This window comes from Ursus maritimus, unplaced genomic scaffold, assembly GCF_017311325.1.
Source record: "Ursus maritimus isolate PB19 unplaced genomic scaffold, ASM1731132v1 scaffold_34, whole genome shotgun sequence".
NCBI classification, from domain to species: domain Eukaryota; kingdom Metazoa; phylum Chordata; class Mammalia; order Carnivora; family Ursidae; genus Ursus; species Ursus maritimus.
The window spans coordinates 4,402,234-4,417,042 of record NW_024426008.1 but is presented as its reverse complement, the minus strand read 5'-3'; the positions used below and the strand labels follow the sequence as shown (position 1 = coordinate 4,417,042).

General features: G+C 35.0%; 1 protein-coding gene across 3 annotated transcripts in view; it reads right to left on the bottom strand.

Moving 5' to 3' along the window:
• AGTPBP1 (ATP/GTP binding carboxypeptidase 1) overlaps nucleotides 1-14,809 on the bottom strand; it is a 157,132-nt gene that overhangs the window by 83,349 nt on the left and 58,974 nt on the right. For all 3 annotated transcript variants that reach the window (XM_040620193.1, XM_040620194.1, XM_040620195.1), the window contains 3 exons: nucleotides 10,201-10,238; nucleotides 6,915-7,123; nucleotides 4,728-4,905 (listed from right to left, as the gene is read on the bottom strand). In XM_040620193.1, coding sequence (XP_040476127.1) covers nucleotides 4,728-4,905; nucleotides 6,915-7,123; nucleotides 10,201-10,238 — 425 coding nt within the window. The remainder of the gene's footprint in view (nucleotides 1-4,727; nucleotides 4,906-6,914; nucleotides 7,124-10,200; nucleotides 10,239-14,809) is intronic.

Sequence of the window (14,809 nt, the reverse complement as noted above, 5' to 3'; positions counted from 1 at the left end):
CGTGATGTCTAGCTTTGTTCTTCTTTCCCAGGATTGCTCTGGCTACCAGGGGTCTTTTGTAGTTGCATAAAATTTCAGGATAGTTTTTTCTATTTCTGTGAAAAATACCATTGCAATTTTCAAAGAGATTGCTTTAAATCTGTCGACAGACCACTTTGGGTAATATGGGCCTTTTCACAATATTAATTCTCCCAATCCAAGAACACAGGATATCTTTCCATTTATTTGTGTCTTCTTCAATCTATTTCATCAATGTCTTATAGTTTTCAGTGTACAGGTCTTCCAGCTCCTTCGTAAATTCATTCCTATTTTGTTTTCAATGCTACTGTACATAGGATTACTATCTTAATTTCTCTCTCAGATAGTTTATTGTAATTGTATAGAAACACAACTGATTTTTACATCTTTGATTTTATATCCTGCAACTTTACCACATTTGTTTATTAGTTCTAAAAGTTTTTTGGTGGAGACTTTAAGGTTTTGTATATATAAGATCATGTCCTCTGCAAACAGATAATTTTACTTCTTCCTTTCTGATCTGGATGCCTTTTATTTCTTTTCCTAGCCTAATTAGTATAGCTAGGATATCCAGTATTGTGTTGAATAGAAAGGTGAGAGGGGACATCTTTACCTTCTTCCTGATCTTATAGGAAAAGCTTTTAACTTTTTATCACTGTGCACAATATTAGCTATGGGTTCATCATACATTGTCTTGATGAGGAACATTCCCTCTATACCTAATTTGTGAAGAATTTTTATCATAAAAGGATTCTTAATTTTGTCAAATGTTTTTTCTGCATCTATCAAGATGATCATATGATCTTCATCCTTCAGTGTTAATGTGGTTTATAACGTTTTGATTTGTAGATATCGAACCATCCTTGCATCCCAGAGATGTATTCCACTTGATAATGGTCTATCATCCTTTTAATTTGTTGTTAAAATCAATGTGCTGTTACTTTGCTATGGATTGCTGCATCTATGTTCGCCAGAGATATTGGACTGCGTAGGAGTGCTAATAACATTGACTCCGTCTTTGGCCCTCCATCTTGTTCACATCCAAGCAATGATCTCCCTCAGGGCCCAATTATGCCCTGACCCCAAAGCAGCAAGGCTTGTTCTGATCTTCCCTAAAGTGATGCACAGACGGCAACTTTGGATACCGAGTAGACATCCTCTGGCGCACATATGGCACCACTTTAGATAAGTGCCCTTTGACCTCACAACAAATGCCCCTTGCTCTATAAAAGCTGTGGATTAAGGTCTGGACTGCACGAGAACAGCTGTGTAGCAGCACCTGGATTGCCTGCCCTTGTCAATACATTACCCTGAAAAAACCTCTATAAAATGATATGGAGGGGCTTGCGTAGTTTTTTGGTCTCAAAGTGCCCTTCCAGTCTGGAGGATACTTCACTATCCCATTTGAGGATGCAGTTGCTTCTCCCAGGCTTTTAGGACTGACTGGCTTGGGTTTTCACCTGAAAACAGCTGTGAATTCACAGGCTGGGGGAGAATGAATTATCTTTGCTTCCTCGGAAAGCACAGCAGCACAGTCTCCATGCAGCTCCGTCCACAGAGGTCACTGTCAACACTCACTGTGAGGGGTGCTCTGTGGCCAATACTATGTCCGTCTTCAGGTGGCAGTGGTATCTAGGGCTAGAGGGATCCTAAGAGGCAAAAGCTGCTAGGGTCTTCTTGCACTCCTTGAGGGAGAGAACACGGGAGAGTCCTAGACAGGGATCCCTTGCCGACCGTAGCCTGTTTCTCCGCTCCAATGCTTGGGAACTCTGCCAGCTCAGGCACCCCTGCTCTTTCTGTGACCCCCGGGATCCTGAGTCCACACTGTCCCACCTAGGATTCTGCCTCACTTTGCCACCTGAGCACCTTTCCGGCAGGGATGTCTCTCACTGGAGCAAACTTTTAAAAATTTCGATTTTGCACTCTGGTGCTTTATCACTTTCTCGTAGCCGGCTTTCGGAGGCTCCCCACCCCTCGCCATTTATCTTCCAAAATAGCCCCTCAGGTTCACTTCTCCGTACCTCCTACCTTGCAAAAAGTGGTTGCTTTTCTAATTGCAGAATTCCAGAAATTCTTTTCTTACATCTCAGGTTGAATTCATAGGTGTGCAGAATGATTTGATAGTTATCTAGCTAAATTCAAGGGAACAGATGAAACGAGGTCCCCTATTCTTCTGCCATCTTGCCTCCTAGTCAATTCTCCTTTTAGTCTGAGTATTTTATCCATTTAGATATCTTATTACTAAAGCTGATTTGCTGGTTCTTGCTTTGTATTTAGTGCCCTCAGGATTTCTGTGTGTCTCTGAAATTTCCTTGCTTTTCTATAGCAGTAATAAATGAGCCTCTTCAAGAATTTTTCCCAAGAAAAAAAATACATAATTTTATATAGAATTTCAAAGTGTTCACAGTCTCTGAAGTCCATCCATGGATTCCTATGGCTCAACAGATCCCAGGCTAAGGATCTCTGTTTCAAATGTACCTTTACATTTTAAAATGCATATATGAACCACTATTCTTATAATTATTTTAGAAATGCAAAAATAGTGTAATATTCCTAAGAACAGGAACTCTATCAATATATATAATATAAATTATGTATAATATAAATAATAAAAATTTTAGTTTATTTGTATAAAAAACCCAGTTTGTTACAACTGTGTATTAGGTATGCTTGGCCAAGAGTTGGCTGATGTATTTCAAAACAGTACTACTATTATTTAGTGTTACATAATTAACAATTTGTACTGTTTAATACAATGATTCTGCTACCATGTTGTCTCTATTCTTGTCATCTTAATTCATCATGGGCCAGACTAGAGTAATATTTCATGTAATTACTTCAGAAAGGGTACCTGGGTAATCTACTTCCACACCCTTATATACCTAAGAATATGTCATCTTCACATATGGATGGCAACTAATAAGTGCTCAGAAATCTTGAATCAGGACTCTTTCCTCCAAACCTTTCTAGATGCTGCTTCCCTATCTTTTGGCATTTTATGTTCTAGAGCCTAACCCTTGAGGTCAGCTGGATTCCTTCATCAACAAATGTTAAGTGTACACTGTGTCTAACAGATGCTGAGGATAAAATGAAGGAAAAAAAAACACCAGCTCTATCCTCATGGAACTTATATTCTAGCTGAAGAAGGTAAAATATAATGAAGATTATGATCAACGTAATTAAGTATGATATATGAAAAGATAATGGTGAACAGAAAGAGGGTATTTTCCTTGTGTCTGCAAGTTGCTGTCAAAACCCTCCTCTCACATCTTAATCATGCAGACCTGTGCGTCAGTGTAAATCTCCCTTTCTAATTTAGTGATCCATTAGTCTTAGATGAGACAGGAAAGGAGCCCTCAAAAAAATATCTCTGTCGGCTTTTCCCCGTGTTTGCTGAATTCACTGCACTAGAAGCCGGCTTTCTCTACCTGTGTGATTATTCTGGACACTAAATAAAGAACACTATGGGGTAAATCCTATATCCTATCTCCCTCCCAGTACTACCACCTGCTATATCGTACAGAAGTGTCCCCAGCTTTCTACCAGTTACAACCACCACCGAAACCCCCATAATCCTACACTGAGATACGGGAGAGAAAGGGACTCCAACGGCTCGACTGTCCTTCCAGTTTAGGTGCTGCCGGCACCTCAACGTGGAGACAGACACACTGCACTCAGACAGGGTGAGCAGAGAACTGATGCTCTTCTCTAATATGTTCACACCTCCACCACGTTTGGTGCATGGTCTATGTTTCTTTTACCTTGTTTTCACTTTTGGTACAGATTTTCCCCTGTTTTTAAAGTCTGCTGGATCACTGTTTTCACTTCACTATCTTACTCAAGTCCCAGACTGAGCTGCAGACTTTTTAAGCCCTTTAAAGGAAGTTTCTGAATAATCCATTTTGGTATTTTGCATAGACTAAAGGTGTACTTTAATAACAAAATATTTTAAAATAATATCATAACTGTGTACTCTGCAATATATACCACACTGATAAATCTGTATCAAGGAAAATAAAACTAATTATAATTACCTGAACATTCTCTTACATCACTTATTTCAAGTAATTGCTTTTAAATAAAAAACTTTCCATTTTTCTTGCAAAAAAATTATCAACTGATGAGAAAATACTTTAGAAATTCTAATAGTCCAGACTATATTCTCTTTTCCATTTTACTAGATCTTACCCCAAAAAATTCTACTTTTTCCCCATATTAAGATTTCAACTCTTACTTCTTTTACTATGTTCCCAGTATTGTATTGAAATGGCAAACAGCCAACTTCTGTTAATTTCATTATTTTCATTCAGGTAAGTCACATGCAAGTTTTGTTAAGCATAAACCATAACATTTTTGGTGATTAGATATCCTTAACTTAAATGTAAACCCAAATATAATTACTTAAATATTTCATGTTTACATTCTTATTCTTTGAAAATTTATATAAATTATGAAATAATGTTCCTATGTAATGCTTAAATTTTTCCAAATTCAAATTTATATATATGTAACACATTCCATACCACTGCCCTTAATTATCAGACCTCAGTTTCTTATATTTGAAGAAATATTCAACTAAAATATAATGTGAAATTTATTGTGTTCATTAAGATCTTCTTTTGCTGAGGAACTAGGAACAAGGAAAAAAAAGTCAATAGTCACACAATTCCAAGAACCACTGAAAGCCAGTGATAAACACACGGTCTTACCTTCAGGGGGTAAACTGTAGAGCTGGGCCACAGGCCCGGTAACAGGAATAACTGGCAACTGGAAATGGAAAGAACTTTTAATCGTTGGGAGTGGCAGGCGATTTTTAGGAAAACACTTCCTCATTATCAGACTGGAGGTGTTGACAAGGGGATCAAGGGTCCTGACTGCCAAACATTCCTGTTTTTTAAGAAAAATAGAAAAAGAAAAGAAAGAAAAAAGATAATATGCCTTTGGTAAATAATTGAATCAATTTTACATTACTTCATAAAGTAATACATCAATAATTTTCAAGAGACGAATACCACAAAAGCCAATATTTTAATGTAAAAGCATTATAAAATAGCTTTGGCTATTCAGAAGTATCTCCTGATACGTAAGAACTTCATGTGGCAAACTTAATAATACTTTTCCTAAAATATTTTAACTAAGCAGAAATCAGTAGCATCTTTGGCACCAAAAGTCACCAAAGTATATTAGTTCCACTTTATCCATTTCAGTTACCCAAGGTCAACCGTGGTCCAGCGCAGATCATCTTCCTTCTGACCTAAGGTCAACTGACAGAAGGTCAATACTAGGCCGAATGCTACAACACAACATACCTACATCATTTCACCTCACTTCATCTCACCATAGAGGCATTTTATCATCTCACATCATCATAAGGATGAGTACAGTACAATAAGATATTTTGAGAGGGAGGGACCCATTCACTTAACTTTTATTACAGTATATTGTTACAGTTGTTCTGTTTTATTATTAGTTGTTAATCTCTTACTGGGTCTAATTAATAAATCAAACTTTATCACAGGTATGTATGTATAAGAAAATACAAATTGTATATATAAGGTGAAGTACTATCCAAGGTTTCAGGCGTCTAAGATCCAAGGGATCTTGGACCATATCCGCCACAGAAAAGGGGGGACTACTGTGCTAAGTAATATCTATGAGTGACCTACAAGGCATTTAGCAACTCCAAGGCATAAAGTAAAAATTCTTTTTAATTTAAGGGAAGAAGAAAAAAACATTAAGTAAAAAAAAAAAAAAAAAAGTAAGAAAAGAATAAGAAATAAAAAGGAATGTGTCCTGTATCATTTATCATACAGTAGCACCTCTAGTAAGTTGACTCTTCAACTTACAAAAAATAGCCTGAATACCATGATTTTAAGTTCCAAGAGCTTAATTCCTGGTATCCAATGTTGACAAGGGCTAATGGACAGGGGATTTGAATCTGTAACATACAACATTATTATTATTATCATTATTATTGACAACTGGCATTTAGATAGCACTTTCGTATCCCATAAAATTTTCAATACAAATTTTCACATCTGATCTGTCAGAAAAGATAAAAAATGAAGGCTCAGAAATATTAAGTGGCATAAACAAGGTCACCCAACTCTTCCTGATATATCAATTATCTATCACTGTCTACATTAGGAATAGTAAAAACAAGTGTATGATTGATCTAGAAAAGAAAAGGCTTAGGGTAAACATAAATTGTGTGTTCAGGTACCTTAACTACTGCCATGGAGAGACTGTTGTGTGTAAGACCAGGAGGGCACAACCAAGATGACTGGCTGCAATTTTAAAAAGACAGATTTCTTTCTAATAATTATAACCTTCTAAAAACAAAATGGTTGCACTGTAACATCCCCATTGCCCTGAGCTGACAGTCTTGCTAAAGACATTGTCAAGAAGGTTTACAGTTAAGATGGCTGGCAGAACTAGGATTCCTAGCTCCAGGTTTCACTTTTCCACCTTCTCTGGGTACAAACGCTCTATCCAGAAGGAAGACACTGACAACACTCACAAACAACAGAACTGCCATACCGGCTGTAAAGGATCCATAAATATCCTATGAGGGGTACGTGCAAAACTGAGTATAGCCAACTGCACATCTTAGAAAACATGGCTATAGAGATTCCCGTCCTGCTCAGTGGATGGGTTTCTACAGCCTCCTTCTACCTAAAATCTCATATTGCAGAGAAATGCACCGGGCACTCTCTCCAACTCAGTCTGAGGAGGTCATGTGAGAAAGATTTATTATGGCTTTTGGTTTTCAGGGTTTTTTTCTTAAACATATTTATCATACTTTTTTGAGTATTTATAAGAAATAATGTGTTCTTAAGAACCAAATAATATCGTTAACAATAACCACAGTAATAGGAAGAAAATTAAAAACTCACTTGTGAAGTGTTATACAGAATTTTCATCCCATTGGCATCTATAAATGCTTTTCTTCCCAACTTGATGTTTGTAACACTTTTTAAACTCTGTAAAATTCCTTTCCGAATGAGCATGTTTCTATGCCGGTTATCATGGCGGTGCCAATCTACATAAATTGTTAAAAGGACTTGGACATATCCTCTGTCTACAGCTCTTCTGGCGTTTGTTTCTTTAACAAAAGAAAATTGAGAAAGAACATTTTTTTAAATGATAAGAGAAAATGGTAGAATAAATTAAAAACATCACCAAAATATTGTAATGAGTTCTTACCATTTTTTTCAAAAAAAATATATAGCAGCCACATAAATATTTTTTTCTCTAACAAAAGTCCCAGATGACAACTACATTGTCATTATTGTAACTTCTACTGTAAACCTTGTTTCCACTGAAATTAACTCTATTGGATTGTAGCTTCTATAACTGTGTTTCCACCAAAATCAACTGCTTTAATTACCCCCACAATTATACAAATATCCATGCCATACAACAGTAAGTTAAAAATACTTATAAAACTTTTAGTAAATGAAATGTAAGGAGCACTTTACAGCTTTCTGGTCATTAATTGTCTAATGTAATAAAAACTACATTAAAGAGGTTTTTTTGTAAATGGTTGATTTTACTGGGGTAGAATTAACAGAGATCCACAAATTTGATCTATTTTATTAAAGTGTTAATATTTTAGATTATTAACCAAAGGGTACATTTCGCTAAAATGGCAGTAGGGGAATCCTATTAGCAACATTATGAGCCACTCAGTACCACATTGGTGGGCCAATGATAGGAACACAAACTAACATGGAATACCAACCAACCCATCCAAGCTTGTTTAGTTACAAAGAAATTCCAATTTCTCCCTAACCTAAGTTTACCATGCCTTAGGGCATAGGCACTAAGATAATGTAACAGTAAGGTAAGGCTCTGCTGCTTTTAGTTGTTACCTGAAGAATTACTACAGCTTCCAAATTGCTACTACGTACCTAAAACATAAAGATACTGAGATCAACAAACTATTAATGCTCTCTCAGAACCCCTGTTCTGACTTCAAGGAGCTGGAAGAAATTCACCTGGTTTCTTACATAAAAGCTTTAAAACCTCTTCTCTGTCTTCAAGAGCTCACTGGCCAAGGCTGTGGCTATTTACACAATCAGGTCAACAGTTTTTGACTAACAGTAGTTTCATGTATTTTAAAGAAATATACACTCTGTTTACACCACCTGGAGTATACAGCCTTTAGTTTACTAGCTTTGAATATGATTTTCGTAAAAGACATTATGAGCCTAAAGGGTATCTATGTGAAATATTTAAATTCTTATTAAAGATCAGATAAGAAACTTGCCCATAACTCAAACACAGGTGCTGAATGAAAAGTAAACAGAGCTATCTGCAATCTGCAACTGAGCACAACTAAAACGTTTAGTAAAGAGGTTTTTATTCATGTGTTCAGGACACCTAACTTACTATATTAGCCTATGTCTCTTCTTCCCTCTCCGTTTAAAAGACAACTCCGGTTCCCCTTTAGACTACAGCATCTCATCTATGCTCTAGCGATGGCACCTAGGCTGCCTGTCCTTCTGCACTGTGTGTGTATACACGTTCTTTGCTTTATATTCACTCAGGGTTATTACAGTAGTCTCATGTACCCTTTAAAGTAAATAACTGCCCCCTCCCAGAAAGCATTTAAAAAAAAAAATGAATGAGAATGTTCCAAAATACCACAGTGCATCTAAAAATATGCAGTGTGCTACTAAACATTATCTTGCATTATTAAATTTTTATTCTATCTAGTGCCGTGTGCCCTATGAAAACATACCAGATATAAACTAGACTCATCCTACTGGCCACTTACTTTTTTTTACCCGAAGGAGTAAAACAGGTATGTTTGTCCACCATCCTCCTTTGAAGGAGGAGGGAGTAAAAGGAAGATTACTATTTAAAACGCAAGATACCAGATTTCAGTACTCTTAGATTAACCAATTTCTATAAATAGTTGAAACTTATGAGGGTTTTAGTTTCTACTGACTTAGAATCAGTGATCTTATCATCAGTGATTTTGAAAATTAATAAGCTTCTGTTTTAATAGCTATTTTAATCTACTCTAAATCAAAAATATGCCTATATTATTTAAAAATTCATCTTTAAATAACAATTTGAACTACAAAGTCAGAGCAGAACAAAGCCAGGCTACAAACATCTTTTAAAGTTAATCCAAGTATTCTGATCTTGGTCTAAAGTTTATCACATCATGTATGAAAATAAAGCTACATGGCTCATCTAATTGAGTACCACACACATTGCTTTTCAAAGATAAAACTGTTAATTGAATTTTATATACTCTGGTATATAATACTAATACCTAAGATGACTTTCTAAATTTATAAATGTAATAAATCATTACTTTACCAAATACCAGATTTTCAATCAATCATTTGCTACTGTTCAAATGAATAATTCTGGTCATTCAAATTTAAGGGCAAGTTAGTCTCACCCTTGATAGACAGTTTTGGGGAAAATAACATTGAAAGCCATCATATCCTTAGGACCAAATGTTACTGTGGTTAAGATGTTAATTTAAACAACCAATGAGAATGGAAGTGCTAACAAAATTAATACTTAAACCACAGATACAGAGTACCTTGGAGAGAGAGAACATATAATGTAGATAAATTAGTCTCCGAAGGAATCATAAGACACATTTACTCCAATGCTTCAATTTTGAAGATAAAGGAAACAGTTGCTTTAGTTTCTAAATGAATTTAGTAAACTGTAAATTTACATTAATAGTCATTTTTTAATGCTTTAAACTTGAATTTGATAGAAATTAAATTTCTAGTAAGAGGTTTCTAAATGAAAATCATGTGTTCAGTATACAGTTGTTCACAATATGCTTCATAGTAAATAACCTCAATATCGTGTTAGCTTCACTTTTAAAAAGATGATACTTATATAATATTTACATGTTACTTGCCTCTATTAACAGCACTTTACATTTATATAATGAACTTAGAAAAAGGAAGATAATGTACTGGAATAAATTACATAAATGTACTACATTATAGCTCAATAAACATAAAAGACATTAGCTATGATGTATATTAGTCAGCCATATGAAAAGACAGAATCAACTTTGACATTAAATTATAACAAACTAGCTTTATAACTACAGACTAAATCTACATTTCCAGTTTAACACAGTAGATAGAATACTTGGAAAATAGTATCTAGTATTTCCAGTATTTAAAAACTTACTTGATTTTAGCAATGCAGCAAGAGTGTCTAAAGCAACCCTGTCAACATGAGAAAACACAAACAACAACAAAACTAGTAAAATTAATCTACAATAGTAAATTCATACAATCTTTTCGAATAAGTAATTATTATCTATTCCAAAAGTCATTTCTGTTATAGTCAATTACATATGGTGTTTCTCTGTATGCATCTCTCCCTTCAGGTTACAATCAGTTATGGGGAAGACTGAAATATTAACAGGCAAGAACCAAAAAAAAATTTTTAAGGAAGAAAAAGAAGACACTGTTTAAGTCTTTATATAGGAGATTATAGATATATAGAATTAATTATTGTACTTGTATCTGACCCTGACAGAGTTCACAAAATAACAGTATTAAGAATGAGAGGCCCTGATTCAGAAAAAATTAAAACACAAGTTTTAACACAAAATTCGTAACTATAAAATTCTACAGATACTCATAGCTATCTGACTTTAAAGTAGTTTAGCTTTATCAAGCAGTAATCCCAATATTTAAGATGATAACAAATGTAAAATATTTTGGAACTAGGAGGTTTGGGGAGAAGTAGGAGCCCTTAATATTTTTCAGCCATAAGGCACCAAAGAGAATAATGAACCTAATTAATATCTCAAAAACTCTCACTGCCCATGAAAGGACAAAGGAATTGCCCAAAAACTTAAGAGTACTTTTACTTTCTTTGAACATAAATACACAAATATGCACAGTGAAATCAACTGCCATTAATTAGCTTTAAAAATGCACAAAATATCACTGTGGAAAACCTGTAATTCAAATATTTTTTTAAAGTAAGTTACTGAAGAAATGGCACTTAATTTCAGTAACTTTAAAAATATAAGGCTACATACTACGGTACCTCTTAGCAAGATTTCAACAACTATAATTAATTTGCATAAAATTTGCACTTTGTCAAACTTCAGCATGTCACTCATCATTAAGCATTTGTTGAATGCCTACTAGACACCCACAGTAGCAGGTTCTTGGTTGGTATAAAATTAGCCAACTTATCTCTTCCACAATTTTACAATCTAGATAATGTGATAAAATGTACACACCTATGAAAAAACTACTCAAGAAATTAAAACCAAAAACAAAGCAACAAAGTAAAAGCTGCATACAGAGTTTATAAGAGACACAGCATGACGGAGTGTGTAAAGGCAAAGAGCACGATCAGCTAGAAGACTAGACAGATACAGGTTCACAGTAAAACTTGCAACAATTATCTACAACTAGGTACAGAGTAAGTGCTCATTTATAACAAATGCTCGTTAATGCTACCTTCCAAAGCAAGTCATTAACGGCTATGCTTTGGTTTACTGACACAAATAAGGCAAACATATAAACCTTTATTTAAGATAACATTCATAAAAGGAAAACGAAAGCATATGCTTTAAAAAATATTACAAATTCAGACCTGGAACTTTCTCAAAACAATGTAAAGTTTTGGTAATGGTGAGAAAGTAAATGAAAAGTATGAAATTACATACTGACTTTTCATAGCACTAAATCATCAGTAAGAAACTTTCCATAACCTTACAATTGTGCACTAAAATGTACCTAAGACTATACAACTACAAGCATAAGGATGGCTTTGAAATTGGTCAAAATTAAACACAGAACTAAAGGGATCTTCCAAGTGAAACAGCAATACAAAATAAGAAATAGAAAAGAAGATCTGATAAATGCCAGAAATTGTTATAGATGCCTTATATATGTGTTTTCTAGTTTATTTTTTTATAAAGATTTTTATTTATTCGTCAGAGAGAGAAAGAGAGCGCAAGTCTGATGCAAGACTTGATTCCAGGACCCTGGGATCATGACCTGAGCCAAAGGCAGACACTTAACTGACTGAGCCACCCAGGCATCCCTGTGTTTTCTAGTTTAATTCTTAAAACAATCCTGGTCCATAGAACTGGCACATTTTATGGATACAAAGATTTCAGAATATAATTTGCCTAGGGTCCCAGAAAAACGAGGTGCTATGGAAAATGAATAATATAAGCCTCCTGTTGAGAAGGAAACTTTCGAAATCAGAAATATCAGTCTCCTCCAAAAGAGATGTTGAAATCCTAACCCCGAGTATCTCAGAATGTGACCTGATTTGGAAACGGGGTCACTACAGATGTAATTAGTTAAAATGAGGTCACACTGGAGTAGGTGGCCCTTAATCCATCATGACTGGTGCCCTTGTAAGAAAAGAGAAGACTATCTGAAGACAGACACACAAGGAGAGAACCTCATGTGAGGATAGAGGCAGAGGTTTAAATGCTGCAGCTCCAAGCTAAGAAACACCAAAGATTGCCAGCAAACCACCAGCTAGAAAGAAGGAAGGAAGGATTTTCCATAAAGGTTTCAAAGGGAGCACTGGCCCTGCTGACAGGATAATTTTGGACCTGTAGCCTCCAGAATTGCGAGACAATAAATTTCTGTAATTTTAAGCCACCGAATTTGTACTAGGTACTTGGTTACAATAGCCCTAGGAAACAAATACAATCACTTGGATACAATCACTTGCAATGAACTTATAGGATTTTCCTATCTACAGTTAAGTCTGTATTCAAAATTATAAAAATCTTAGAGTACTTTTAGAAACAGTCTTTCTCCCTGGTTGGCAGTAGTTTGTAATACATTTGAACCAAATAAAAGTGCTTCTGACAGTTTCTAATCCTTAAACTACATGTTTTGGGTTACTGTTTATTCTTCAACACTGCCAAAACTAGGATGTGAACCCAGTCCTTTCTGACTCCAAAGCTCATCATGCTTGTTTCACAGCTACACTAGATTAAAAGGAATTATGAAGGGGCACGCCTGGGTGGCTCAGCCGGTTGGGTGTTTGCCTTAGGCTCAGGTCGTGATCCCAGGGTCCGGGGATGGAGCCCCGCATCAGGCTTCCCGCTTTGTGGGGAGCCTGTTTCTTCCTCTCCCTCTGCCTGCAACTCCCCCTGCTTGTGCTCTCTGTCAAATGAATAAAATCTTAAAAAAGAAAGAAAGAAAGAAAGAAAGAAAGAAAGAAAGAAAGAAAGGAAGGAAGGAAGGAAGGAAGGAAGGAAGGAAGGAAGGAAGAAAGAAAGAAAGAAAGAAAGAAAGAAAGAAAGAAAGAAAGAAAGAAAGAAAGAAAGAAAGAAATTATTACGTTTGGTGCAAAGTCACCTTGATATTTTTACAAAACTGTTATTTAAAAGGTATTTCTAAAATCTTCATTACAAAAAAATTTCTGAAATTCTCTGACACTTATAAGCCAGTACAAATTTATAAAAGTTACAAAAGAATTTTAAAATAACAAATTTATCGATATACACAGTCTATATTATGTTAATTGATTAGAATTTTTCAGTTCACTATTTTATACTTCCTCATATATTTTTCCAATCTTCCTATGTCCCACACAGAATAATACAACCACCAATGGCTTAAAAAGCATCCTGTGGCTTATTCATTTAGGAGCAGTAAAGGAAGAAAAGCTTCAGCTCCAGGTATTCATGAAGTCATATCTCCTTTAAACTGGGGGGTCAATCCTTATGGGGACATCCAAGAAGAACCCATTACTTCCTGGGTTGCTTCCCTCTGGATTAACAGTGTTTAAATCCAAAACCTAAAATTGAAAAGGAAAGGAAATCTTCAAGGGCAGCATCACCCTTCAAACATAAACAATAACCCTAATCTTACTCCACCAAATGTAGGGGTTTCAGGGGAGGAAAAACAGCAAAACAAATGTTCTAGATGTCAAGATTTTTTAGTTAAGGGGAGACCCCCTAAGATTATTAAAAACAATAAAGAGATCAAGATATAGATGTTTGGTCAATGAGTATTTTACTCTTTTCAAAGTAAAAACAAAGTAAAAAATTTGTTTTTCTTTTTTAAATATAATTACAGGAAGGAGTGAAGGGATAATTTAGATAGCTCTATTCCTTTCTCAGAAGTTTAGACCCACTTATTTCTGCCTCATTTTGGATATATCCCCATATTGTATGTTATAATGACACTTGTGAAATGTTCTGTTTTTCCTAGGAGCATTATACTATATTTGGTAACTGGTTAAAATAGTTGTTTTTCTTTTTTAAATATAATTACAGGAAGGAGTGAAGGGATAATTTAGATAGCTCTATTCCTTTCTCAGAAGTTTAGACCCACTTATTTCTGCCTCATTTTGGATATATCCCCATATTGTATGTTATAATGACACTTGTGAAATGTTCTGTTTTTCCTAGGAGCATTATACTATATTTGGTAACTGGTTAAAATAGGCTAATATAGACCTTAAGAATGAGATCATAACCACTAGATAAATTAAAAAGTACTTTACAGGTCAAGGGGAGAAATGGTATATAAATTTAAAAATAATGAATATACTTTTAGTACTAACTAGAATTCGCATCCACATTACTACATTACTTACCTAAACTAATTCCACTGCATTCATAGGCATTGTGTTAATTAGAAGAATCACCTCATTAAATCCTCACATCGACCTTCTGATGTAGGGGCTAATACTACCATTTATAGACATGAAACTGGGGCATAAGTCAGGTAACCTACTATGTATCTTGGAGCCAGTAAATGACAGAGCTAACATGCAAATCCAGTTCTCCCTG